Source organism: Terrapene carolina, unplaced genomic scaffold (genome assembly GCF_002925995.2).
Source record: "Terrapene carolina triunguis isolate 2854851 unplaced genomic scaffold, T_m_triunguis-2.0 Scaffold714, whole genome shotgun sequence".
In the NCBI taxonomy this organism is placed as follows: domain Eukaryota; kingdom Metazoa; phylum Chordata; order Testudines; family Emydidae; genus Terrapene; species Terrapene triunguis.
This window is the reverse complement of record NW_020665065.1, coordinates 13,843,058-13,869,891: the sequence shown is the minus strand read 5'-3', so window position 1 is coordinate 13,869,891 and position 26,834 is coordinate 13,843,058. Positions and strand designations below refer to the sequence as shown.

The window sequence follows — 26,834 nt, the reverse complement described above, 5'->3', positions numbered from 1 at the left end:
AGCCCCGGGGGGAGGGTGGCGAGCCCCGGCGGGGGCTCCGCTCTCCCTCCGGTGGCCGGGGGGAGGGCGGCCAGAGCGCCGGGGGGAGGGCGGCGAGCCCGGCTGTGGCCCCGCTCTCCCCGGCGGCCGGAGCGCCGCGCCGCCCCCCTCCAGGTGCTGCCCCAAGCACCACCTTGGGTGCCTGGTGCCTGGAGCCAGCCCTGGCCCTGTGGACTCCACTGGATTTCCATGAAGTAGCAAATCCTGCTGGGATTTGTCCTGGTTGCTACTGTGTCCTGAAGAGTGGAACCAGAGTGGCAGAGATTGGTGGTTCCGTTTCAGAGACCAGGAGCTGCCCCTTCACCCCATCAGTGGGCTCCTTATCTGTCACCCCCAGGGAGTTTCTTGAGCCTTCCATGGGTGTTTCCACAGTAGGCTCTGATCTGTCTCAGGCTTTTTCTTGCTCTGAATACACTTCTGACTTTCAGAAATGTAACTTGGCTGAAGAAGAAAGAAAACGCTCTAGCTGCCATCACCACAGTCTGGATTTGGGTGAGGAACTTTTGTAGCTTTTCCTAAGGGTTCTTTTGTGCTTGGTGGCGAGATCTCGAAGCCAAAGCCAGACGATCAAGAAAGCAGATAGCTTTGGAAAATGACATCCAGGACTTTAACACAATGGGGCTGAGAGATAAGCACTGAGGTGGTATCATAGCGACAGGAAAATTGAAAGAGTTGAACAGAAGTTTAATGTAGCTTTGCAGAATTAGGAACAGGTGGCTGGCAAGGGCTTATGCTGGAGAGAGAGAAAGCGGTGGAAAGTAAGTTGAGAGTTATGATAAAACACTGAGGAAACCTTATTTGGATACAGATCTTAGCCACTGTAGGCCTATTGCAGCTCAAATATCATAGCAAGGTTCTACAGAGCAAAGCAAACAGTTCCATAGATTAGAAGCCGGGATAGAGATTCATCTTCCCTCTGGGTGAAATTTACTCCTATGCAGACAGCCCACATAAGACCTATGTACCTCAGTACAAGACTAACGTTGTGCATAGTCCTTGTGCTGGCCTGCTGTACAGGGTTATGGAAGGTAGCACTTTACCTAGATGAGGCCCATCTACTCCTGATCAGAGAGATCCAGTCATGTAAGGATCTCCTCTCCTTAGGGGTGGGTTGATTGGCGGTATCCCAGACAGAAAAGAGCTTTGTGTTTTATATATATTGGTAATATGGCGACTTATGGTTATACCACTGAAGAGCCAATCCATGTCACCACTATGTCACTCTTTGCCCCCAGCCCCAGTGGCTGGTCCACATAAGAGGTTAATGGACTACCAACTAAGCACAAACATCCAATACAAACAGAAGAACTCTCTGGGTAGCTGGGGAATCATCACTTTCTTCATCAACAGCCTTATTTTAAACAAAAAAAAACTATAAAGAGCCTGAAATTGTGCACAAGGAAGATGTTGAACGGAACTCGAGCCGAGTGAAATTGTTGAGACAAAAACTTTTTTTCAGTTAAAAAATGCAGCTTCGGCAATATTGAAACGTTTTGTGAATTCATGTCGAGTTGGACAAATTGTTAATTTCAGAAAGAAAAAAAAACACAAATTCCCCAAACAAACAGTCCTAGAATCTATGAATCTATGGATGTTTTTCTAAAAGATCTGCTCAAGGAATTATTTTAGGGAAATTCTCTGGCCTGTGTTATACAGGAGGTCGGATTAGATGATCACAATGATTCCTTCTAGCCTTGGAATCTATAAGAGAAAACATAAGCAGCCAGTAGAAATCAACAGAGACCAGGAAGAACCAGCAGAGACCAACTGGAGAATTCTAATGGAAGCTCCTGGAATGTCCACTGGGAAGAGGACTCTCCCCATAGAAAGTGAAAGGAGCTCCTGTGGTGTGTCTTTTTATCATTCCACGTTCTCACATGGCAACCTCTAAAGAGTTCCCAGCCCGTGAGCAGCTGAATGACAGCTGAGGACCACCCACAGCAGAGGGATGAATTGAGAGCACTATGGTCAATGGATGGATTCTTCTGCTCAGAGGCCTCCTCAAACCAGTGTCTTAAAAGCCATGAACTGTCCTGATGATTTATTTAGCAGTTTAATATATATAAATATGTACATACTATAATGCTATTTTGCACTGTCAACTGCATATCTCAAGGCAAGTTACAAACATTAATTCTCACAACACTCCTGTGAGGTAGGTAAGTATCATTATGGCCACTTTACAGTCAAGTTAAATGACTCGCCCAAGGTCACAGAGTGAGTCAGTGGCAGAACAGGAGTAGCCCCCCAGGAATCCTGACTCCCACTTCTGCTGTCACCACCGGAACACACTCCTTCCCTATCTATTTTAATACGTTACTGAAACATGACAAACAGACATATCACCAAGATACATTAACAAGATTGCTTGGAAATAGCACAGACAGCTTCATTATGATTTCAATATAATGAAAAATGTTCAATAAACTTAATTCAAAGACCAGCACACAGCTCCCAAAAACATGGTCAGCTCCCAAAAACATGAAAATGGGCTGTGAATGCTGATGAATCCTTAGCAGCCGAAAGTAGGGTGACCAGACAGCAAGTATGAAAAATCGGGACGGGGGTGGGGGGTAATAGGCGCCTATATAAGAAAAAGACCCAAAAATCGGGACTGTCCCTATAAAATCAGGACATCTGGTCACCCTAGCTGAAAGGATAATCTATTCCTTTTTGATTTACCAAGCCCCACCATGTAATTTCCTCTTAGCAAGTCCACACTGTCCCTGGCACCAATACTCCGCTACGGACAATTCCTCCTGCTCCTGGGGTGCAAAGGTAGAAAAGCAGGTGGTTAGAATTATCTCCAGGGTGATATTTCAGCTGGAATGGTACTGAACACTGTAGACAATAACTAACTTCATTGCTCCCAAACATGAGAGGTAGCAGGTAATCCGCTGGCTTGCCAATGGCATCATGGGAAGGGCTGACAGAAATGTTGTGTTGAGTAGCAGCAATAAGTGAGGCACCGGTGCCCATATCCTACTGATGCCTCTGTGCAACGCTAGGTTGCCTGTCCCTGCTTCATCCTTGGGAATCCCCATCCATTCACTGTGCTTTCAGAATTCACCTGGGTGGGGCCAGAATCCAGGCCTCCTTTTCAAGGCTGTGCGGTGCAGTTGCCCATGAGATATGGAATATCTGTTGCCTCTCTTCCCAGTTCAACCATCAGCCTGCCTGAGGGATTCCAGGGTTTCCTCAGACATCCTTGGGTAGGACTCAGCACAGGAGCCATCTCTTCTGTCCCAGACGGTCCATTGGGCAGGCTGTGCTCAGCAGAGTTTTGTAGTGAAGAGGAACCAGGGGAAGGGTGGGTGATGACTCCCTCTTTTGGTCCATGCAAAGATCAATATTCTTCGTTATCCCCTCCCCTGCTGCATTTGGGCTATTTTTAGCTCTAATAAAGGCTCAGTTGATTTAGATTGGGGTGAATGTAGTTGGCAAAATTATCTCTTACTCCCCATGGGTGAAAATCACCTCTGTGCAGCGCTTCCACACAGGACCTATTCACCACCCAAATCCCACTTAAACCCCTAGAGTTTAGCTGTGCCTTGGGTGGTCTATGTATGATGGTACATGGGACTTGAGCGTTGGAGTTTTGTGCTGGCCTTTTGCACAGGGGTGAATTTCATCTTATGCCCTCCTCAGACGTCTCCCGCCTCCCTAGTACAGTATTCAAGAATGGCTCTCTGTGGAGGCTGCATACACATATATACGTCGTCTTGAGACTCTGTCCTACTGGGAAAGGCCCACGGGCTGGTTTGTGCTTGAGTAGGGAGTGAAGGAGGTGTGTTGCCCTTTTGGCTGTTCTAGTTCTTTAGAGGATTTCTAGTTCAGTGGCCGTTTGGCTTTTGCTGCCTGGAGAATTACCTGCTCTTTGAACAGGTCTGTCCTTTTGACAGGAGTTCAGGTCAGCAGCCGCCTCTCCGTGTTTGGAACTGCATTCCTCCTTCTTAAATTCAGTGCAACGCAAGAAATACAATGGAACACTCCCCTCCCACGGCTTTCCTTCCAGGATGTCCCCAGGAGCCACTGACTCCATTTTGGGATGGTGTGACTTGTTCCTGAGCTGCTAGAATGATCAGGCCGCAGATGTCCAGCATGCAATGGGCTTTACCCAAAGCCCTTTGAAGTCCAGGGAAGGTATCCCAATGACTTTCATTTGATGGGCTTTGGATCCGGCCCAACCAGAGTTACATGCTGGTGGGTTAACAAGGAGTCCGCTCCCAGGCTGCTCTGCAGCTGATTCTGCATCAGAAAGCTGGAGCAGCCCCCCCAGTTACTGTTCCCTCTGTATGCAGGGAGAAAGGGAGTGAATGGTGGATGTGTGGCTTGCCAGATCCGCCAGCCTTACCCCCATCTCCTCTCTTAGTCCTACCCCTTCCCCCAAACCTCCCTGCATCTGCAGAGAGCAGAACCATGGCAGACGGGGGGCTGCAGTCTCCCTGGCTGTGTTCCCACCATCCCGTCCCCCACATCCCCAGCAGAGCTGCACCATCCCCAGTGAGTCCATGAGAGGAGAAGGGGCAGGAATCTCCCCCCCCCCCCCCCCCCGAGAGCCAGTGAGCGAACGCTGCAAAGGGCCTCACTTGTCTGGGTTAACGATGGCATTCATCTCCTCGGCCAGGTGCCGCCTCAGGATGTGCTTGCCGCTTGGGATGCCCAGAGCTGTGGCCATGGCTTCTGCATTGAACGTGGGCTCCAGCATTAGCACGGCCCCATGCACGCCACTGTTCATCAGGTTATCCGCATACTCCTAAAAGCAACAACCAGAGCACGGATTTACCTGACAAGAAAGGACACCTCTGCTCCCCTCCTTAGGAGATGCTAAGAAGTCAGCAGGTGCTATTCACAGTGGCAGCTGCTTTGGGCAGCAGACGGGTTTCTCTATCCCAGTGGTTCCCAAACTTTAACAACCTGTGAACCCCTTTCACTAAAATGTCAAGTCTCGTGAACCCCCTCTTAAAAATGAATATTTCCAGGGATTTTTTCCTTTACCTGAGTATAAATTATAAAAGAGTGATCTTGGAAATATAAAATTTGTTTTTGTGACATGCTTATTACACACTATTTATTATTAATTATTATTTATCATTATGGTATTTTTATTACATTATGAAAACGGCAACACTCTTCCAAGATCTCACTTTCATAGCTTGTATCACTTTGAATAAACCTGTTTAAAAGACAAGGCTTCTATGTTTCATCAGGAGTATCAGATGTGAAACAGCATGAAGGTATTTAAGAAGCCAACTCAAAGAGTTCCTCCTACACAAGCATTCAGGTCTTGAGCAGTCCAGGCAAACAACACACCTTACAACAAAGCTTAAACTTGTTCTTCATAACAATTTTAAAAACAATACAAGCTGCCTATTTAATTTTAAAAACAGCAAAAAATATCCACCTCCCTTTCCATTTCTTATAAGGAGTCTTGAAGGTTAAATCTCCTCAGTGTGATAGATCTGGTTGCTTTGATCTGCTTAGCTCTTGGAAGTCTAGGGGCTCCGGGCTGCTGGCCCCGAGCTGCCCAGGGTCTCTAGGGACAACTCTGTCTGCCATTAGGGAATTTTTTCCCCGAGAACTCCCTGTAACATTTTGCGAACCCCCAGGGGTTCACGAACCCGTTTGGGAACCACTGCTCTATCCTGTATGACCACCATGCCCCAGGTACCCTGTCCATGGTGCTTAGCTATTTCTATACCGGATGCTTCCGATGCCCACTTGAGAGCTGAATGATGAAGACTGAGCCCTGCCCAGACAGACTCTTCCCCTCCCTGATGATTATACCCCTCTCGGCACCCACAAGCCACTTCCTTACAAGCAGGTCCTACCTTCAGGTCGATGTCCCGCACCCACTTGAGCATCCGCTGATTTGTCCAGACAAGCGGATCGACGTTCTGGGTCTCGCAGCGAGCCCGCCGCTCTTGCAGAACCTACACACAAGGACGCTGACATTATTGACAGTAAAATAGGCCCTGCCCTCTCCTTATTCGGATCCCTCCTAACGTCTCACATCTTCCACAAAGACCAGAGCTGTGCCCTCTTCGGCCTTTGGAGAGCCTAAGATCCGGAAGTCCCATCCCCTGGGATCTTGGCCAGTCAGAGGGGAGGAAGGGAACTAGCAGCTCAGTAAATTATTTGAGACCCAGGCCAATAAGAAATGGTTCAAACAGGAGGGATCATTCTTGAATTAGGATTTCACTTTGTTATGTAATTAACTATCTAGAGAGACAAGGTGGGTGCGGTAAGGCATTTGATTGCACCAACATCCATTGATGAAAGAGACAAGCTTTCCACTAACACAAAACTCTTCTTCAGGACTTGCGTAAGCTCAAAAGTCTGCCTCTTTCACCAACAGAAGTTGGTCCAATAAGAGAAATGGCCTCACCCATCTTGTCCCTGACATCCTGGGACGCACACTGCTACAACACTGCAAACAACAATCGTATCTACCTATCCGTCCGTTCGGCTGTCTAAGAAGAAGAATCATTTGCTGTTGGGGAAGCAAAACGGGTTAACATTACCTGAGCAATTCCCAAATCTCCCAACAACAGAGTTCAGTGCAGCCCTTTCGTTCCCCTTCCTCACCCAAGCTAAGGGGTTATTTTGTTACTGGCTCAGTTTTGGATGTGCCTCGTGGGGAGAGGGCAGAGTTACCATATTTCAGGTTCCCAAAAAGAGGACACTGCCAGAGGGTGGGGGATCTGGAGGAGGAGGGGGTAGAGGGAGCCAGAGGGAGTGTACAGTTGGGGGTGCTGGAGGGGGTATTTGGGGGGTGCGGGAGGGGTGTGTGTGTACTGGGAGGGGTTCCTGGGGGTGCGGGAGTGGATACCTGCAGCTTCACTCTTGAGGTGGGGGGCAGTGTTGCTCCCACTCTTGGTGACAGGAGGCTGGTGCAAGCCCAGGACACACCACCAACCATCAGTCAGCGCCTCCCTGCAGAACCCTCTCCCCAGGACTGGGAGCCGGGGCCTGGATGGGCGGGATCCGGCAGGTGTGGCTGCAGTGGAATGGACCAATCAGCTGTGGATGCAGGGAGGGACCATTTGGGATGTGGACCAATCAGGGCTTTTTCTGAGTGGCAACGACCGCTCTGCAAAAATCCCAAACATCCCATAATCCGCTCAGAGGGAAGGCGGAGGATCAAAAAAGAGGCAATGCCTGGGAAAACCCGGACGTATGGTAATCCGAGGTGAGGGCTGCTCCGGCAGAGTTGACAAACTCTGAAATCTCCATTCCCTGGAGTTGCTGCATGGTACGGCTATTTCTATCAAAGAAGGCCAATGGGAGATGAGGGTGCACTGTCCCCAGTGTAACTGATTTATTAGAGACAGGAACTGGGAATGGAGAGCACTCAGAGGAATTGCACTGGCCTGGAGCGATAGAAAGTTGGGGTTGGTCCTGCTTTGAGCAGGGGGTTGGACTAGATGACCTCCTGAGGTCTCTTCCAACCCTGATATTCTATGATTCTATGAAAGGCTAATCGTTTGGCACACCAAACCGCCTGTTTTAACCATTTCTCGTCTCACCTCTTTGCTGAAGTTGACTTGAAAAAGCAGCTCTATTCCCAGCAATATGCTGACCTGGTGGAACTTTTTAGACACATTAAGGTACTTCTCCAAGTCCCGTTTCATCAGCGAGTTCAGCATCCTTCCATCCACGAGGTGATTTTGGAAAGCCTGGGAATACTGAGACAGCCCAATATCATTCAGCCAGGCCTTGGCTACCCAGTGGTGATCCAGTTCAGAGGCTTTAGACAAGCTGTGGAGCGTAAGGAAGACAGGAGGTGTAAGGAAGGTCATCAAAGTGCATGACGCTTCTGTTACCCTGTGTTAAAAATCATGCAGATACCTTGCACAGGGGCTGTGCAGGCAATGGGCCGGATTCTCTGGTCCACACTAGTCACTCTGTGCCACTGAGTTTTATGCCACTGGAATATTCCTTTGTGGAGGAGAACTACCCACTGGTATAAGGCTAGTGGGGTTAGCTCCAGCCCCAGCAGATCCCACCTCCACCTGGCTTAGGGGGCATGCCAGAGAAGGGGTGGCAGTGTAGCAAATGTTAGTTAGGGATGAGCTCTGGGCAGGCAAAAAGCATGACAGCTCCGTTATAGTGATTCTCCACTGTTGCAAAGTCTCTCTAGAGATTTCATTGGCTGGAGTGGGAACACTGACATGCATAAAGCCAAGCACGTGCTTAAGTCTTCTGCTGGATCGGGGCCTAAATCACTGTTGGGATTCTATGTACGCTTTAACGTCTACAGGGAAAGTTGTTGTTGCTCCCTAAATTTAAAAACCAAGCAGGAAGTGCGCTGACGGTTTGGTGCTGGGTTGATTATTGTGACTTTCCCCCTTTGAAACAAATGCCAATACGAGGTGGGTGCAATTATCCAGGTTTGCCTGAATAATTGGATCATAATTGAATAATTTTAAAGGAATCCGTGGAGTCGCCGCCACAGAAAGATAAGGCACACACCCATGCTGCTCACCAGCTAGCCACAGGATGGCAGCATTGCAGCATGGAAGACCATTGGTGGGGCACACCGGGATGCATGGTTTTTTCAATGGGACAGGCAAATCCAGAATTGCTGTAATGGAGCATACATTTCGGCACTAGGGCGACCAGATAGCAAGGATGAAAAATTGGGACAGGGGGTCGGGGGTAATAGGCATCTATAGAAGACAAAGCCCCAAATATCGGGACTGTCCCTATAAAACCGGGACATCTGGTCACCCTATTCTGCATGCTTCTCATGTCTGCCTTATATGTTGTCAGGGAATGGAAACAGGGGCAAGTCATAGCACCAGGAGACGTGTCTCCATGTTAATCACTAACGGCCTCCACTGATGACACTATTCAAACCACCACCCATTACAGATGGAAGAAACAGGCAACTCCGAGCCTGATTCTCACGATGCGTGCCCTGTGTATTTACAGCTCTATAACCCCATGTGCTTCCTTAGAGACACACCTGTGATCTGCTGGCACAGATTTGTGTTTGTTCACTTACAACTAGATGGGAGTTGCCCAGCTGCTGTGGCAGTTGGCTCCACATCATTAAATAGATTAATTAATTAAAGGATTAATTAATCTAGCCTCGCCATCCCTATTCCCAGCTCTGAAGTTTCTAATAAAGCAGAAACTGAGCAGAAAGCCCGGCCACAAAGCAGAGGAATCTTTCCAATTTTCTCCCTTAACATTGGCAAGGAAACGCAAGAGTCGCTTACAGCATGCTCTGTTGACTAGCTGCTTTTCTCTCTTACTCTGCGGAGACAGAGTTTTCCCAGAACGAATCTCATTGGCGGGCAACAATGAAAAACACTTAAAAAAGCAGGGGAAATAGCCCTTCACAAATGGTTAATGTCTGTCATTGCTTTCCTCTGTGAGAGTCATCTGTTCCCATAAAGCCAGGTCCTTGCAGCCCTGGAGCTGCCAGTCACAAGGGAGTTAAGCACTAGCCGTGTCTAAGCTCTGGTATGACAGTTCTATACAGACAGAGTCTGCAAAGCAACACCCAGCTCAGGGAGCCGAGCTACAATCTGGTGTGCTTGTCCCCAGGGAGAGGAGCAGCTGCACATCTGAGGCTAGACTCTTCTGGGGCTCCAGCCCCAGTGATCTGCACAGGTACAATAGCCAGTAGATCTATGTCGTAGAGATCCCCTGACCCACAACTGCTTCCCCCTGGCCCACTCCTAGAGGCTCAGCTCTGGGCCGTGCAAGGTGCAAAGGTCCCGTGCAGCTGCAGCCTTCCCAAATCTCATCCGCCCTTGAGCAGCAGAACAGCACCAGTTTCGCCCTCTCCGGGGTCCTCTGCATTGGCAGAGAGGGGATGGGTCCCGCCCCTGAGTCTGGGGCCTTCCCTGTGCCTGCCCTGAGTATGGATCCGACCCTGTGCTTCCCTCCACTCCTGGCAAATAATGAATCTCTGCTAGGAATGGAAAACTGTAGGCGCATGTTGTTCGCAATTCAACCCCCGTCTGAGAAGCTGAATAATACAATGCAGCCAACAACCATTACAAAGTTCTAGGATATAATAGTCGTGACTAAGTCCCGGACAATGCAGAACCTGGTTTTAATGCTTTAAGATCTAGTATGAAGGTGAAGATAGAATAGCAGCTTCACTCAATCCATCCAACCTGCCTATAGCTCTCAAGTGTGTAACCTGTCCTATCTTGGTGGGCCTTATGTAAAACCTGGGAATGGAGTCTTCTAGGCATGTGTCTGCTTCATTTGTTTTAAATCCTACTCTAGGGAACAGAGGAGATATCTCCATAACACTGAATACTACCAAGTACAAGACTGACAGCTATTGGTTTTGCTTCCACTGGGGTCATTTGCTGAATTGCTAGCCAGGCTCACTCCCAAAGCTCACCGGGGCGTTGATGTTGTTGTTGGTTTTGTGGCTTTAAATGCAGGAGACAGTTTGATTTCTTTCTTTTTTTAATCACCCAGGCCGGCTCTGTGAGGAGCAGCACCACACGCTAGCGTTGATTAATTAGCCGAGCAAAAATGATGGGGACGTCACTGAAGGAAGTAATTATGCAAAACAGAAGTGTCAGTTTTGTTAAAGTGAGTTTTCTCTCACACTGAGCACAGCAGTAAGAATCGTTCCCTGACATTTGTTTTTTTCCTCTCTCTTGTTCTTTCTTTTTTCTCCCCCTCTCCAGATAATTTGGCTGCCTTCTGAGGATAACATGTAAATACACACACACAAACAGGCACACATTAATACACATGTATGTACTACTACATGTATGTATTAATACTCGTGTACACATACATACAGGCATGTGCATACACACACATGGACATGTGTGTGCACACACAAGCATGCATACACACGCAATGAATGCAGGAAGTGGGATTCTGAGGCCCACAGGAAGAGCTTACCATTTGCCTGCTTCTGCGTCCCTGTAATCCTCTATTGCCAGCCTGAGTTTGCGGCGGTGAAGGGAGCTACAGACGCCCAGCCCTGTCGCCAGATCTTCATCACTCAAACTGAGCAACATCTGCTCTCCAAGAAAAAAAACCAGCAACAAAACTCAGCCATTGACTTTGGTCACTTACAGAACAGCAATGCAGTATGCGGTATGGGTTCTTATAAACTAGATCCCAAAATGCTTTACAGCGTTAACTAACAAAACTATAGAGAAGAAGTGGTTAAAAGTGGTAGACTGGGGCCCAGGCAATTTGGGTTCTATTCTCGGCTCTGCCACAAATTTCCTCTGTTATCTCGTGCACAGCACTTAGTCTTTGTGCCTTGGTTTCTCCATCTGTGAAATGGGGATAATGATTTTTTCCCACCCTTGCAGAGGTACTGTGAGGATGAATTAAATGATTCATCCTATAGGGAAGCGCATCATAGAAAAGCCTACCAATGAAAAATAACATCAATAGAGATTAACTAACAACAGTGGGTGAGGGCAAAGAGGGGAAGCTGAGCTTTGCAACGAGGTAGAAAACTGTTACAAATGGCAGAAGCTGCAGGGGAGAAGGCTCTCACCCCAGCAGTGCCCAGCCTGCGTGTGGTGGGGGATGACAGAGCAGGTCGGGTCGTGCTAGCCAATCGGAGGGCATAGAGAGACATAACAATCCCCTGCATTAACTGTGGAACCCTCGGCCTAACTAATCCTTTTTTCCCACCAAACAACTTGGCTGCGAGTGAGGATGGGGTAGAGCTGGGACACGTGGCCCCAGTTCTGGCTTTGGAAGCCCCTCGCCACTCAGAGGGTTGTTTGGGATCCCGTGCTTTGGCACGGACAGCAGATTGCTACCAATGGCGCAGACACCCCAGTGCAGAGACGTAGCTTGCTCTCCTACCTTCCCGCTCTTGACGTTCTCCGCACAGGCTTTGACATACATGGGCATAGCCATGACCACCTCCAGCCACGCCTGCACAGTGCCCGCCTTCCAGTGGGACATGGGCGTGGTGCGGACCAGCTCCACCTGCTGCAGCCGGTCCATCTGTTCCTCCCCCTCAGACAGGCTGAGGCTTAGGCGGGTTGGGCTGGAAAGGCTGTCGGAATCTGGAACACAAAGCAAACGGTGGAAATGCGGCTGGGCTCCCTGCCCAAGGAGCTCACGGGGATCTAACACTTCAGCTAGGAATGATTCCAAAATCTCCCCTGACGGCTCTAGCTCCAGAAACCTGGCCCAACTGCTGGAGACATAACATTTCATGGCTTAGGCTGATGCGAACACGTCACTGTTCTTGGAACCTGAAGAACCCTGGCCTGGCCAGCACTTCAGCTCTGCTAATATTACCTGTCTTACAACCCCCTGCCTCGTCATCAGCAGGGTTTGAGCCTCAGACCTTGAGTACCAAAGCCTTGAGCCAAAGCCGTAACTCCAGTAGCAGATAGCAATAGTAGGCTCTTACCCCTCATGTAGACCAGCCACTAAAGGGGGACACGTCACATTGCGCCACTAGCCGGTACTGGAAGGAAGTAGGAAGCATTGAGCGACAATGGCTGGGATTGAAAGCTCTCTTACCACGACCTTGCCCTGAGCCAGTGTCTAATCAGGGCAGATCATCTTCCCACCCTCTTGGTGCAATTTCAGCCCTGGCCCCTTTACGGAAGATCTTCTTGCCCAGTGATGTCTCCATAGGGAGCCAGGCAGTGCACTGACATACTGACCGTTAACCTTTCCGTCTCCTCTTTAACTGGAATTAAAGTTGGAACCAGTGTTGACTCTCTTGTGGCTGCAAGAGGTAAGAGCCAGATGGAGGAAAATGGGGCGACTCGGCACAGTCAGCCACCTGGGCGCCGGAATGAGTGGGCTTGTCCAGGATCTACTGCCCATCACTGATGCAGACTCTCGTGCCGGCACCTCCTTAGGTCACGAGAGGGGCTGGACACTTCCCCTGCCTGGTGAAACCAATGGGTGTTGTGGGCGTGCGGCATCTCTCAGCACCAGCCCCTTGGTTGGTCGGCAGCTGTTCTACTAGGTGAGACCGATGGGGACTTCCCTCTTGGACCTTCCTTACAAGGCTCCAGGCAAGCATGGCCCACGCTGCCAGAGCAGGGGGGTCAGGGGCCTCCGTCTCCCTCACCAGCCCCACTGCCACTTCTAGAAGGGGGCATTTGGCAGAGTTGACGCTAGTCCCGTTGCGGGAAGGGGAGAACGGGCAAGCCCCGGAGTCTGTTGGGTGCTCCAGAAGTGCAGGGCCGCAGGCTCTATTTGTGTGGCTTGCGATGAAGGCTCAGCTTGTGTCCCCATCCCAGCAGAGGCAGGAGGAGCTGTGCTAAGCCCCTGGTCAGCTCCCCATCTCACTGCCAAGGGCGCAGCCAAATCCAAACGCTGCCGGAATGGGACCCAGGTTTGTTTACTTGACCGGGCTACCATACAGCCTCTTCCTCTCTCTGTTTGCAGGGAAACCCCCGGGCTCCTGGAAGGAGAGGAAAAGAACTGACTGGTTGGAAGGGAAATGCAAATGCTGCTTGTTGCAAGGAGACATATCGCCAACAGGCACAGACAGATCACGCACAAGGGATCACTCACGCAGTAGGGCATTAGCTGCCCATCCATCAGGCTGATTATCAGCTAGGAAAGGCTCCAGGCTGGGCTGAGCAGGCTTTCGGGACCTCTGAAACCCCAGGCGAGGCTGCAATTGGCATACCCTGGATGGCAGGGGAGGGTTTGATGCACTGTGCATTGACTGGTGTTCTGGCCATAATCTTAGGCAAAGCAGATTGATGGGATACATAGGGGGGGAGGATAGATTGGCGGGGATGGGAGTCCCTAGGAATAACTCACAGGGGGTGTCCCCACAGCCCATGGGCTCGGAATATGGCCTGCTTCTCAAAAATACCTTCCAGATCAATGCACGGCAATGAAGAAGAGAACGAATGACCTTTACCAAGAGATGGGGGCATTCGCCTGCCCCTTTCCCCACCCCATGCCGTGCCTCGCTCAGCTCATCATACCCCCACGCTGCCTCGCTAGGCGCAGCCGCCCAGGTCCCCGTCGGAAGCGCCTACACGTGGCTGGATGGGCATCCTGTATTCTTCACTCCTGGCCTCATCCCGCAAGGCTGAGCACTTGCTGTCTGGCTGACGTCGGCTGGAGCTGTGGGACCAACCTCACGCCCGCACAGTTGCATCCCTCCACCTCCCTGCGTGGCGGTTGCCAAACCTGAGGCCTGCTGACAGTGCACTTCGGGATGCCTTTCATACCCCCTGTGCAGAGAGGGCGTACAAACCTCTGCCCCATGCGAATCAAACTGCAGGCCTCACAACAGGGCTCAGGCAGGCTGTCAGTGTTGCATGGGCCCTGTGCCGGCTCCTCTGTACAGAGCTGAATTGCAGTCGTCATTACTGGGGCTTTAAATCCGTAGCGGGAAGCCCAGCAGGCCGAGGTTGTAGGCAGAAGCTCTGCAGTGACGCAGCAGACGGCACTAAGCGCCGCTTTAGGTATCAGCTTCAAAGTTGCTTTGTTTTCAAGGTTCCTTGTTCCCTGATAGGGGACAATGGTTCTCTCTTACCGTGTGATTCTTCATGATGCACTTAACTAGTTTAACTGCATTTCCAGGTGCAGTGTTGCTCCTCGGTGTGCAAATTGGACGTGTTCCTTCGCCTTTCCTCCAGCTTTCAGCTGGGTCTTCTTTGTCCTTCCTATAATGAGCTGAGGGGAACACTTAAAATCCCTTTCTCCTCTTCTTTAAAAGTGTTCAATAAATCACCAAAAGAAAGGGACACGCTTTGTATTGCTACATAGGATTGGCATGCAGCACACAGGGTGGAAGTGATAGGGTGGCCTGTGTATTTCCCCAATAGCTATCAGGTGGGCTGTGAGCATGAGCTGGCCACTGAATATGATGCACAGGTGTTGTGTGTGAGCACTAATACAGCCAGTGCAGAGGGGAAGTGGCTTCGAAGAGTGAGTGCATTGCAAACTCTCAGCTTGGACCTTCTGCCTATGGGTAAGTTTACAGTGTGATGTCTTGGACCCTGATCCTGTAAGTGGGTGGATTCCTGCACCTGTGCAAAGCTCTGTTGAAGTCAGTGGGCTTCTGCGGGGAGCAGCTGGCAGGTTCGGGGCCTGGTTTGAATCAATGGCTTCAATGCCTTTGCTGTCTCCTTGATTCATTTGTCCGACAAATAGTAAAGGCCTGGGTATCCGCAGTAGTCGTGTCTGCATTTGCACATTGGCACACCGTGCCGCTCTCAATGCAACCTGGGTTTCTACACAACGCTGGGAAAAAACTCCCGTCTTTGCATTGCTGTCCTCGGTCTCTTTAAATCTGGGCTGCCTGTAGGCCTGGATAGATGATCGGGGAAGAAGAGCAGGAAGCACTCTGTGGCTTGAACTCCCTACAACCATTCCACAGGGAGCTGGGTCTGCTCTACATTTGCAGGTAGGCGCCATTCTTTTAATTAAAGGTTCATTACGATGATGAGTAGTAATAAAAGTCAGCTCTCAATTACAGGAGGAATAGTCAGAACTGGTGGCTCTGTGAAAATGAGGGATTACAGTGGTGCTAACTCCAGGCATTCAAAAGGTCATGAATCAGAATGCCAAAAGCATGAGATTCACTGAAAAATCAGCAGCTTTAAGAAAAATTGGGCTTATTTTTCTTTGCCTTGTGTTGAGCCTTTAAGGGGGCACTCGGGTCACATTTGCAAATTCTTCTGTGAAATCATGTAGGGAGTTTCTAGCCTTTTAAAAAAAAAAAATATGGAAAGCTAAGATTCTTCTCTAATCATGTCAGTCCAGGAGCTGGGACTCTTTTAAAAAAAAAAAAAAAAAGGACCAGATACTGTAGGAGTGGGCAACACTATGTCATTTAGCAAAAAGCTTCAGCCCACATTTGCAAAATAAACCATGTGGTTGCAAAAAGGGAAAAGTGCTGAGTTTATTACCTGTAAAGTTATTGCTTTGGTGTTGGCTTTGTCAATGAAAGAGTAGTACTTTCCCCCCCTAAAACTAAAGTTTTTGGTAGCAGTTTCAGGCTAAAGAATACATTGTGATCTTTGAAAAACAGGCTTTGATCCTGTAAATATGCATGGGCTTAATTTACTTCAGTGCTACTGCTCATGTGCTTCAAGTTGAGCATATGCATAAATATTTATAGGACTGTGGCTGTAGTTGCTGAAACTCATATAGGGGTAGGGTGACCAGATGTCCTGTTTTTAATGGGACAGTCCTGTTTTTTGGGACTTTTTCTTATATAGGCGCCTATTACCCCCCACCCCCGTCCTGTTTTTTCACAGTTGCTGTCTGGTAACCCTAGATATAGGTGCAGGTCCTGCATTAATCTTTAAGCATGTGAATAGTTGCATTGTTTCAATGGGTCTATTTATGGCAGTAAAGTTAAGCATATGTTTAAGTATATTCAGGACTGGGACCACAACCTATAATTCTGAATAATGGGAAAGATACCGAACCATTATTTGTGACTTGATCTGTTTTTTAAATAAAGGGAACACTTTTTTTGCAAACAAAAAATGGTAATGAAAATGTCTTTGTTGTTGGTTGAAACTTTGATCAATTTTTCATCAAAATGTGGAAAATTGTTTCCTGTCCTGTACTTGTTCAAAAAAGCCAGACTGATTTTATTTTTGTGACAAACGCCTCCTGCTTTTTCTTCTGTCAAAAGTTCAACAAAAAAACATCAGTGTTTTGAAATTGAGAAAATTTGGCTGGTTTTGTTTGACACGTTATTTGCTTTTGTCGTGTGCTTTTGTGTTAGTAGTGCAAGGAATGTAGAGTTGGTGTGAATTTGATTAGCTGTTCAGGAAGGTGTTTTTGCTGCAAGGGTGTGAATTCCCTGTAACACATCCACAGTGGTTGTCTGCTGCTTTGCCTTTGCAGAGCTACTAATAAGATATATCCAGGAAAACAGGAAGAGCTGTCTGTGAATATAACACTTCTGGGTGCCCTTTAAACAACCTCTCACCTGCACCAGTGGTGGCAAAATCCACTGGGGAGAGGTCTGGCTGAGAATGTATTGCTTTATATACTAATCCAATCAAGAAATAGAAACAATGCCATATAACCTGACAAATGCATCTCAGATTATTAATTTTATTTGACTTCTTCCAATGGGTCCTCATTAGGGTTGCTAACCGTCTAATCACTCATGTCCAAACACCTTTGCCCTGCTCCCCCCAGGCCCTGCCTCTGACCTACCCCTTCTCCCAGGCCCTGCCCCACTCCCTCCATCACTCACTCTTCCCCACCCTCACTCATTTTCACTGGGTTGGGGCAGGGTGTGGGCTCTGGGCTGGGGCTAAGGGGTTTGGGGCGTGGGAGGGGGTTCCGGGCTGAGTCTGGGGCAGGGGTGCAGGAGGGGGTGTGGGGTGCAAGCTCTGGGAGGGAGTTTGGGTGCTGGAGGGGGCTCAGGGTTGGGGCAGGGGATTGGGGTGTGGGAGGGGGTGAGGGGTGCAGGCTCTGGGCTGGGGTAGAGGTGCAGGAGGGAGTGTGGGGTGCAGGCTCTGGCCAAGAGGTGCTTACCTGGGGTGGCTCAAGGTCGGCGGCACAGCAGGGCTAAGGCAGGCTCCCTGCCTCACCTGGCCCCGTGCTGCTCCTGGAAGCGGCCGGCACGTCCCTGTCGGCCCTGGGGACAGCAAGGGGCTCCGTGCGCTGCCCGGGCCCGCAAGCGCCACCTCCGCAGCTCCCATTGGCCGCAGTTCCCAGCCAATGGGAGCTGTGGAGTCTGTGCTTGGGGCAGGGGCAGCACGCGGAGACTCCCTGCCCCCCACCAGGGCCGCAGGGATGTGCTGGCCACTTCTGGGAGCAGCACGGGGCCACGGCAGGCAGGGAGCTGGACTTTTAGCACCTAAAATCTCTCAGTTTGGCTTCAATAGCCTCAGGGAGATAGAGCCTGATTCCATGAGACTCCTGATGAAACCGAGAGGGTTGGCAACCCTAGTCCTCATAAATGAGCTGCAGACTAAGTAGGGTTGCTAACTTTCTAATTGAACAAAACTGAACACCCCTGCCCTGCCCTTTCCCCAAGACCCCACCCCCGCTCGCTCCATTCCCCCCCCCCGTCTCTCCCACCCTCAGTCACTTTCACCGGGCTGGGCAGGGGGTTGGGGGCTCCGGCTGGGGATGTGGGCTCTGGGGTGAAGTTGGGGATGAGGAGTTTGAGGTGTGGGAGAGGGCTGGGGCAGGGTATTGGGGGTGGGCTCTGGGAGGGAGTTTGGGTGCGGGAGGTGAGTCCGGGCTGGGGCAGGGGGTTGGGGTGCGGGAAGGGGTTTGGTGTGCGGGGTCCCAGTGGCACTTACTGCGGCTCCCAGGAAGCGGCCGCCAGGTCCCTGCAACTTCTAGATGCATGGGTGGCCAGGGAGGCTCTGCGTCCTGCCCTCCCGCCTACAGGCACCTCCCCCGCAGCTCCCATTGGTCACGGTTGCGAGCCAATGAGAGCTGCGGAGCCGGCCCTCGGAGTAGGGGCAGTGTGCAGAGTCTCCCTGCACTAGAGGCCGCAGATACCTGGTGGTGGCTTCTGGGCACTGCAGGGAGCCTGCCTTAGCCCCAGGCCCCCGCTGCGTTGCTGACCGGACTTTTAACGGTGGTGTTGACCAGATGCCTGGCAATCCTAGGACTAAGAATTATTCAGAGAGTCGGAATGCCACTTGAGTCTTAAAGTGGCGCGTAGGCCTGGTCTTAGATCTCTGCAGGGTGAATTTCACCTAGAGTACTGGGCATTTAATTCTAAAGAGCAGATTAGGATTTGAGAGAATCACAAGCCGCTCGCAGGCAATTTCCAAAGAAGGCTAAACTCACGGAATGAGTTACTGCTAAATATTCCCTTAGCTCTCCTCCGAGTGCTTCTGCATTCTGACTGTGTTTCTATCAGAGCCAGCTACAGTCTCAGAAAGAGGGCGGCCTAGTCACTAACACACAGCAGTGGGAAGATGTATTGATCTATCTGGGATGCCTTTGTATATTGTTGCCTCTGGGACTGGAAACTAAAAGCACCATTAGCCTGACCCTGCAAACACTTACACATTGACTTCAATGGGTCCACTTACATGACCGAAGTTAAACATGCGTGTACAGCACTGATCACGTGTTGTCATCCACGCGGGGAGACTACTGTACCTGCACAGAGCCCTGTCTGCTCACTCGGGTCAAAATGCAGGATCAGGGCATAAGCTTTTTCAGGATCAGGGCCTAAAATACACAGGAAGCTATTGTAGAGTATTTCTGGTCTAGCCCAAATAGGAGGTAAACAGAGTTAGGAGAAATGTTTATACCCAAGGGGTTTGGGGTAAGTGCGGATAAACCACAGAACTTTCCAATGCTTCAGTCAGGCTATGAGAGTTGCTCACAGCAACATTCTGCTGACAGATGTGGTGATTGTTAAACCTCAGCATGCTGGTGATTTTTAGTCATTTAGAGGCACCAAAAGCAATGATGCCAGGCGATGGGTTAGCTTTTTTTTTTTTAAACTCTTCCTCATTTTTTAAACTCTCTTCTGAGTAATCTCCAGCTGATAAAACTTTATACAGATTTCCTCTTAGTCTGTGATCAAAGTGATAAACTCTAGAAATAACGAAGCTGCCTCCTACTGGAAGTGCTGACACCGCCTTACTGTGGCGTGACGAGCAAAAATGCCCTGATAGACGGTAATTTATCTATTAACAAGCTTTTAAAATGCAAATGTTCTACTGCTATTTTAATGCTTTGTATTATCATAAAAGAAGGTCTTTATTTCTGCTTTCCATCAAGTCCCAAAAGCCAATGGCCTGTAATCATGACTGCATTACATCCCGGGAGATGCAAAGGCGAGGGAATGCATATGTGCAATAAACATTTTCTTAAGACACAGAATATATGCTTGAGTGCCCTAATGAGATTAGTGGCTGTCTGGGTAGATGATGCTGTTGGACGGTTCAGCTCAGCAGGATGGCATCAAGCCACGTCTCTCGGGTTTTTCTATAGCACTCATCACCATAGTATCTAAGCGCTGTAACTACACCTCTACCCCATGGTCTTGGGGAGCCAAAAATCCCTACCGCGTTACAGCTGAAACCCCGTTATATCGGGGTAGGGGCGGCAGGGCTCTGGCGGTGATTTAAAGAGCTCCGGGCTCCAGCCGCTGCGGGGAACCCGGGCCCTTTAAATCGCCGGCGAGCCCCGCTGCCGCAGCCCCGGGGTAGCGGTGGCAGGGCTCCAGCGGGATTTAAAGGGCCCGGGGCTCCCCACAGCAGCTGGCGTCCCGGACCCTTTAAAGCGCCCCCGGAGCCCCGCTGCTACCGCGCTATACGCGAACCCGTGTTATATCAGGTCGCGTTATTGCGGGGTAGAGGTGTATCACCAAAGGGCCACAGACTGAATTGAATTGAGCATCCTGATTAGGAATAAGAACGGCCACACTGGGTCAGACCAAAGGTCCATCTAGCCCAGTATCCTGTCTGCCGACAGTGGCCAGTGCCAGGTGCCCCAAAGGGAATGAACAGAACAGGAATCATCACGTGAGCCATCCCCTGTCGCCCATTCCCACCTTCTGAAACATTACTGTAAACCAGAGACAGAACTTCACCCTCAGTTAGGAGCTTGGGTCCAAACTTCAAGGCTGGGGTGTTTGGATCACTGGTCTGACTTAGGGTTGGAGCCATCTTTCCCTTTTAAGCAGCCATAAAGTGCACTCCTATCCTCTATAGCAGAGATGGGCAAACTACGGCCCGCGGGCCACATCCGGCCCACAGGACCGTCCTGCCCGGTCCTTGAGCTCCCGGCCGGGGAGACTAGCCCCCAGCCCCTCCCTTGCTCTCCCCCCTCCCACACAGCCATGCCGCCGTGCGGGCAGGGCTCTGGGCGGCGAGCTCCTGCTGGGCAGCGCGGCACGGCTACCAGACATGCTGCTCCGAGCGGCATGATAAGGGGGCCAGGGGGTTGGATAAGGGGTGGCGGGTCCTGGGGGATGGGACACGGGGCGGTTGGATGTCATGGGACAGGGGTGGTTGGATGGGGTGGAGGTTCTGGCGGATGGTCGGGGACGGGGGGAGAGGTTGGATAAGCGTGGGAGTCCCCGGGGGACCTGTTCAGGGGGTGGGGGTGTGGATAGGTGTCAGGGGACGGGGAACAGGGGGGTTGAATAGGCATGGGGTCCTGGGGGGCCTGTCAAGGGGCAGGGGTATGGATAGGGGTTAGAGCAGTCAGGGGACTGGGAGCAGGGGGGTTGGATGGGGGTGGGGTCCCGGGGGCGGTTAGGGGACAAGGAGCAGGGGGGATTGGATGGGTCAGGAGTTCTGAGGGGGGCAGTCAGGGGGCAGGAAGTGGAAGGGGTCAGATAGGGGTCGGGGGCCAGGCTGTTTAGGGAGGCACAGCCTTCCCTACCCGGCCTCCATAGTTTTCCAACCCCAATGTTGCCCTCAGGCCAAAAAGTTTGCCCACCCCTGCTCTATGGCATATACTTATAGCTGGCTTTAGCCCACCACCATTGAGTGCCTGACGGTGCTAGGGGAGGTGCAAGCCGCCCCCTGGCCCCCGCACTGGACTTAGTAGCAGTGCATGGTGGAATTCCCCACCCCACACTGCCCAGTAGGTTTAGAAGTTGAGCAGACCTTATGCGTGCATGGGCATGGATACAGCGACTCTTAAGTCTAGGCAAGCAGCTTTCGTTAGCAGTCGTAGAGCTGGGGGGTGAGTATGTTCAAGATGGTGAAGGAAAAAAAAGTGGCCTTATGGTTAAAGTAGGGAATTGAAAATAGGAGATCTGGGCTCTGACTCTTGGCTCTGATGCTCACTTGGGTCAGGCGCATCACTTTGCTGTGCCTCAGTTTCCCCACCAGAAAAATGTGGAAATACCACTTATCTACTTCCAAGGCATGAGACTCAGTTCATTAACATCTGTGCCACACTTTGCGATGGGATGTAATAGGATGAAACTTGAATCAATTGTATTGTTTGTTTGTTTGTTTATCAACAATGCTGGGTTAAATGATGCTAGAAGTGAGGAAGGGGTTGTAGTAAAAGAGCAGCAGATGTGCATTATGGTTAATAATACCGGGAAAATGGTGACCAAAAAAAGTGGGGAGAATTTCCTCCAGAACGCCATTGCAGCTGCCCATTCCAGCCACTTGATTCAGAATTTCTGTTGGAGTGAAATTCGCCCCTATGCAGAGGACTGTGACAAACGGTGCACAGTCTTTAAGTCTCAATCACTCCTCAAACCAGTGTCTAAGTGGGACTTGAGTGGTGCAGGGGCTAATCTTTGCCATGTAAGTAAAGAACTACGTATGGGAAGATTCCACGTGTTCCGTGCTGATCTTGCTTAGACCAGTGTGTAGCTGATGGCAGAAAAGGCCCGGTGCGAGAGGCTTGGGGGTGGAGAACGGGGATATTTCTTGGTCCGATCATTGTGGGTTTGCTGCGTAAATGGGAATTGGATAGATGCACACCGTAAAGCTGGCCAGATCTCAAGAGTGCGTTAAGTCTTTGTTTCAGAGCTAAATGCTCAGGCTTGTTGCGAGATAAGAAAGGTCTCTTTTCCCCCATCTTGTGTGCATGAGTCTTATTTTTTGTGACATGAGTCCATAGGCCCAGTATCGTCGATCTAGGTTGGGATGGGCAAACCAAAAAAACCTAGGAAAAGCGGCGTTTGTAAAGTCAGAGTGAAAACGTACCAGCCAGGCACTTGTCTACTCTTTAACAGGAGGAGGAGGATGATGACGGGGAGGGAAGAGAAAGTGCCATTTTACTTTTCAGAACAAGATCCTGGCCCCAGATGAGTTGGCGAGTAGAATTTTGAAGGGCTGAGGCCAGGTCAGCTATTAAAATAACCCAAACAAATTCTTGAACATGCTTCCTGGAGCGATAAAGATGCTTGGGTCTGGCTGAGCTGGGTTCATCACCGGGCAATGGAGAAAGGATAAAGGTGACTTTATGCCACCATTGTGGCCCCTGGATCCTGGGGACCAATCGAGTGTCAAGTGAACATGAGAGCAGCCCAAAGACTGCTCTAACTTATGTCTGGTTGCTCGTGGTGCCAAGTGGCCATTCTGGCAGCTCACGAGTGCAGAGGCACCTCAGACCAGGGCCCCTGGCGCTCAGGGTTGCTGATGCAATGTCCATCCATAGTCATGTTTTTTAAAAACACATTAACAACAAAATGTAACGTATTCCCCTGGATCAACTACTTCCAAATAACACTTTATTTTCAGATGAAGCATTTTAAAAGATGCAGACAAATGCCAGTCAAATTACAGGCATGTTTGGTGTCGAGAAGCCAGGTGAGCACAGCAGTTTGATCATTCACTCATTGAATCAAACCATTCCAGACCTTCTCACCCTCTTTCTCCCTTCTTCTTTACCTGGAAGCCAGATTTAGGATAACTGTGTGGGCAAGATCTAGGGGAAACAAAGTTCCATCAAGCATTACTTTCACACCCAGGCCCTGTTTTACTGTAGAACATTCTCTCATTCACCCTCTGCACTTGTTTACAGCAGAACAATTCCACTGGAGTCAGCAGTGGTGGCGTGCTAGATTTACATGGGGAAGTAGGCGGTAATTTTGATCCAGGTCTTTATGATCAATGGGTGACTTGAGCTGCTCACTCACGCCCAGCTAATGCAATGCTTTTCCTCTGCGTGCCCACTCAGAACTCATCGCTAAAGACAACGCAACAGGCACTTTAACAAAGTCCAGCCAAACTTGGGGTAAAACTGGTAAAAATGAGTAAGAAATTGGATCGCTGACCAATCTGAAGGACAGATCCAGTCCATCCCACCAGGGACCAGTGCCAGGATTATTCCTCAGCTGGTATAAATTGGCGTAGGTCCAGTGAAATCAGCAGAGCTATGCTGATTAAAAACAGCCGAGGTTCAGGCTCAATGTGTTTCCAAATTCTTAGTCCAGTGTCGTTTTAAATGTCCCCAGACATGGGTCGTCTACATTCGACTCAATCAATCGTGCTAACAGGATGTTTTCCTGATAATCAGCCTTGTTTCCCTTTTCTTGGTTTCATCTCGTTACCTCCCTATGCACCGTGCTAAACAATTCCTCTCCTCGTTTGGTGTGTATCGATGCCCGTAGCTAGATCATCAGGCAGGACTGAACATGGGACCTCGGCATTTAAAAGCATAATCTGCTATTGCTTGAACTAAAGGAGCAGCTGCATTCACTCAGAGATAGCCACTGTATACTTGATTCAGCCACGAGAGGGCTACAGAGAGGGCTGGTCGTGTGGGTTACATTGATCCCTTTCACATGACTGTCTTGTCCCCTGTAGGTTCCCAGACCTAAGAGAAATCTCTCTGCCCTGACGTGTCACATGTTGATATGAATCAGGAAGCACCCGAAACTGACGACCCCTCGTGGCAACTTGGGAGGAGCCCAAGGGCTGTGCCTGATTTGCATATCAATTTGCATAATACATTCAGCTGCTGTGTTCCACGGTAACCGTTGATGAATTTATTTCTCCATACTTGGCTGGACTGGCTCGTCCCTTGGTTAGATGAATAGGAATAGTTTGGGTGTTTGAGTTTGCTAACCTGCCGTTGGGTTATCCTTCTCTTCAGCCGGTGGTTATGCAGCTGTGGGACAGGTTTTATGACAATCAGCTCTGTCAGGCCTCCCGGCTGCACTTTGCGCATCTCTGACCAGCACCGCACAGGGCAGCATCGGGATTGGAAGCGCGGGGCCAAATACGAAGAAGTTTGTGAGTAATAAGCAACAGAGAGTCCTGTGGCACCTTAAAGACTAACAGATGTATTGGAGCATAAGCTTTCGTGGGTGAATACCCACGTCGTCAGATGCATGTCTGATTTGTGAGTAATGCCAACCCTTACAATAAACGGCTTATTGTGTGGGATTTCATTGGCCGAGCACGGCGCTCCCATGCGTTAGGCAAATGCTCATGCCCTTCTACAGAAGGGCAATGTCCCATCCAGGATCTTCCGAGTGTTGCTTTGGCAGGCAATGCTGCTGTTGGCTCCTTGCATCTTGCAAAATAAAGTAGCTCTGGGGATGGCGCAAATCGTAGCGCTTCACCCACGGCTGCTAATTTTTGCTGTTCGTCTGCTACCTTAGACGATCAATGCACTCAGTTGCTTTCATTGATATTGAAGTCCTTATCCATGCCAAAAGCCACAGCATTTCCCAGGTTGTCCCCGTTGCTCAAGGTCATTACCACCGCGGGATTAGTTTCTTGAGCAACTAACGTGGGATCACTTGTGGAGCTGTAAAAATAACAAGTGTTTGGCACTAATGCTTTTGTGATTCAGTTTAAGACGCAGGTTCCTTTGCTAGTAGACATGGGCCTAATCCAGATCCAAAGCTCAAGAGACATTGGATATTCCAGGCTTTAGTTTATTCTGTTGTAGAGATGGACACAACCATCAGCTTCAGATCAGTGGATTGCACTTGTATACCATGATGTCAGGGGTGTGAAAAATACCGGGAGAGACTAGACAGGTGGTCCAGTCCTGAATCTGAATAGCACCAGAGTTTGGATGTTAAACCAGGCCGCCGATTTTAATAATACTGACTTGATAGGGGAAGAAGGCACCATACAGTTTAGATCATGCCGCAGCCATACACATTGTATTGGTTTGCTGTCTGTGCACTTCTGGTACTGCTGCCCATTCCCTCAGAGGATATTGGCTTTATGAGCTGCATTTGACAATGTCATTGTTAGTCATGAAATCCCACTGGCTTCACTAGTTGAGGTCCCAGGAGCAGCTCTGTTATGTTTGAGCAATATCCTTGCACACTGTTGTCTACAGGCCGATCACATCAGAGAGCACTGAGCTCCATCCTGGTGTGGCCTGAGATCAGTCCCTAGTCCCATATTCCGCAGTGTCCCAATACTGCCCGTAGCCTTACATGACTTAGTGCCGCTATCCAGGTTTTCTGCAGACACGTTGGTGTAAAGGATTCTTTGTTGGTAACCCGTGGAAAAGCTGGGGCAATATTAAAACAGTCAATCACTGTTAACTCCCCGATGAATTCTTGGGATCTCTCCACCTTTCATTTCAGCAGGGTGAGTCTGACTCCCGTCAGCATGTGTCAAAGGGTTGGGATTGGCCTTGCTTTTAATTGACTTTTCCAGGTCTAAGAACATCCAGACTCTACTGAAATCTCTGCACTGGCCTAGTTGCTTCATGCATATGGTAGGTTTTGACACCATAAGGCAACTATATGTTGTACAGAGTATTTTTGCAAACTGTACCATGGAGTTATATAGCATGATTGGAGAGATGCATAACGGCTGGAGAAGAATGAAATTAAGTGGTATAGACAAGGAGAAAAATGTCTCCTTGGCCAGGATGTGAAATAAAACAGTCAATGAGGTGGAGGGTGGAGCTGGGTGAATAATGGATTTTTTTGGTTCAGGGGAAATTTTGAAAAATAAATTAAAAGAATTCTTGGCTGAAATAAAACATTTTATTTGACCTGAAATGTTTAGATTTTGAGCATTTCTTTATACATTTTAAAAATTTTTTATAAAGAAAATTAAAGAAACGTTCAAAACAAAAAGTCCCATCAAATCAAGACGTCAAAAAGTTTCATTTAAAAAATGTTGAAACAAAATAGGATTTTTTTTAAATGTTTTTTTCCCTGACTGAAACAATTAGGTGAAATCAACACAAATTGGTTTCAGTGTCACCAAATCTGCATTTTTCAAAGAAAAAAAATTGTAGGTTGAAATATTTCACCCAGCTCTAGGGGAAAGATCTAGGAAAGCTGTTAGAAGAGCTACAGAGAAGAGCGTTCTTGCACCAGCAATGGCCAGATTGCATGGAGGGCCACAGAGGAGATGAATGGATGGAGCAAACAGAGAAGGCAAGAGAAACAAGGTGCGACAGGCAGGCTGGAGCAAGCCGATGGGGGTTTTAAA

At 49.5% G+C, this 26,834-nt stretch overlaps 1 protein-coding gene across 1 annotated transcript in view; it reads right to left on the bottom strand.

The window, feature by feature from the left end:
• LOC112104185 (kazrin) overlaps positions 1-26,834 on the bottom strand; it is a 400,475-nt gene that overhangs the window by 14,985 nt on the left and 358,656 nt on the right. The window contains exons 10-14 of the mRNA XM_026659996.2: positions 11,860-12,065; positions 10,930-11,048; positions 7,569-7,800; positions 5,871-5,972; positions 4,629-4,795 (exon numbers count right to left, since the gene is read on the bottom strand). Of these exons, the coding sequence (XP_026515781.1) occupies positions 4,629-4,795; positions 5,871-5,972; positions 7,569-7,800; positions 10,930-11,048; positions 11,860-12,065 (826 nt within the window). The remainder of the gene's footprint in view (positions 1-4,628; positions 4,796-5,870; positions 5,973-7,568; positions 7,801-10,929; positions 11,049-11,859; positions 12,066-26,834) is intronic.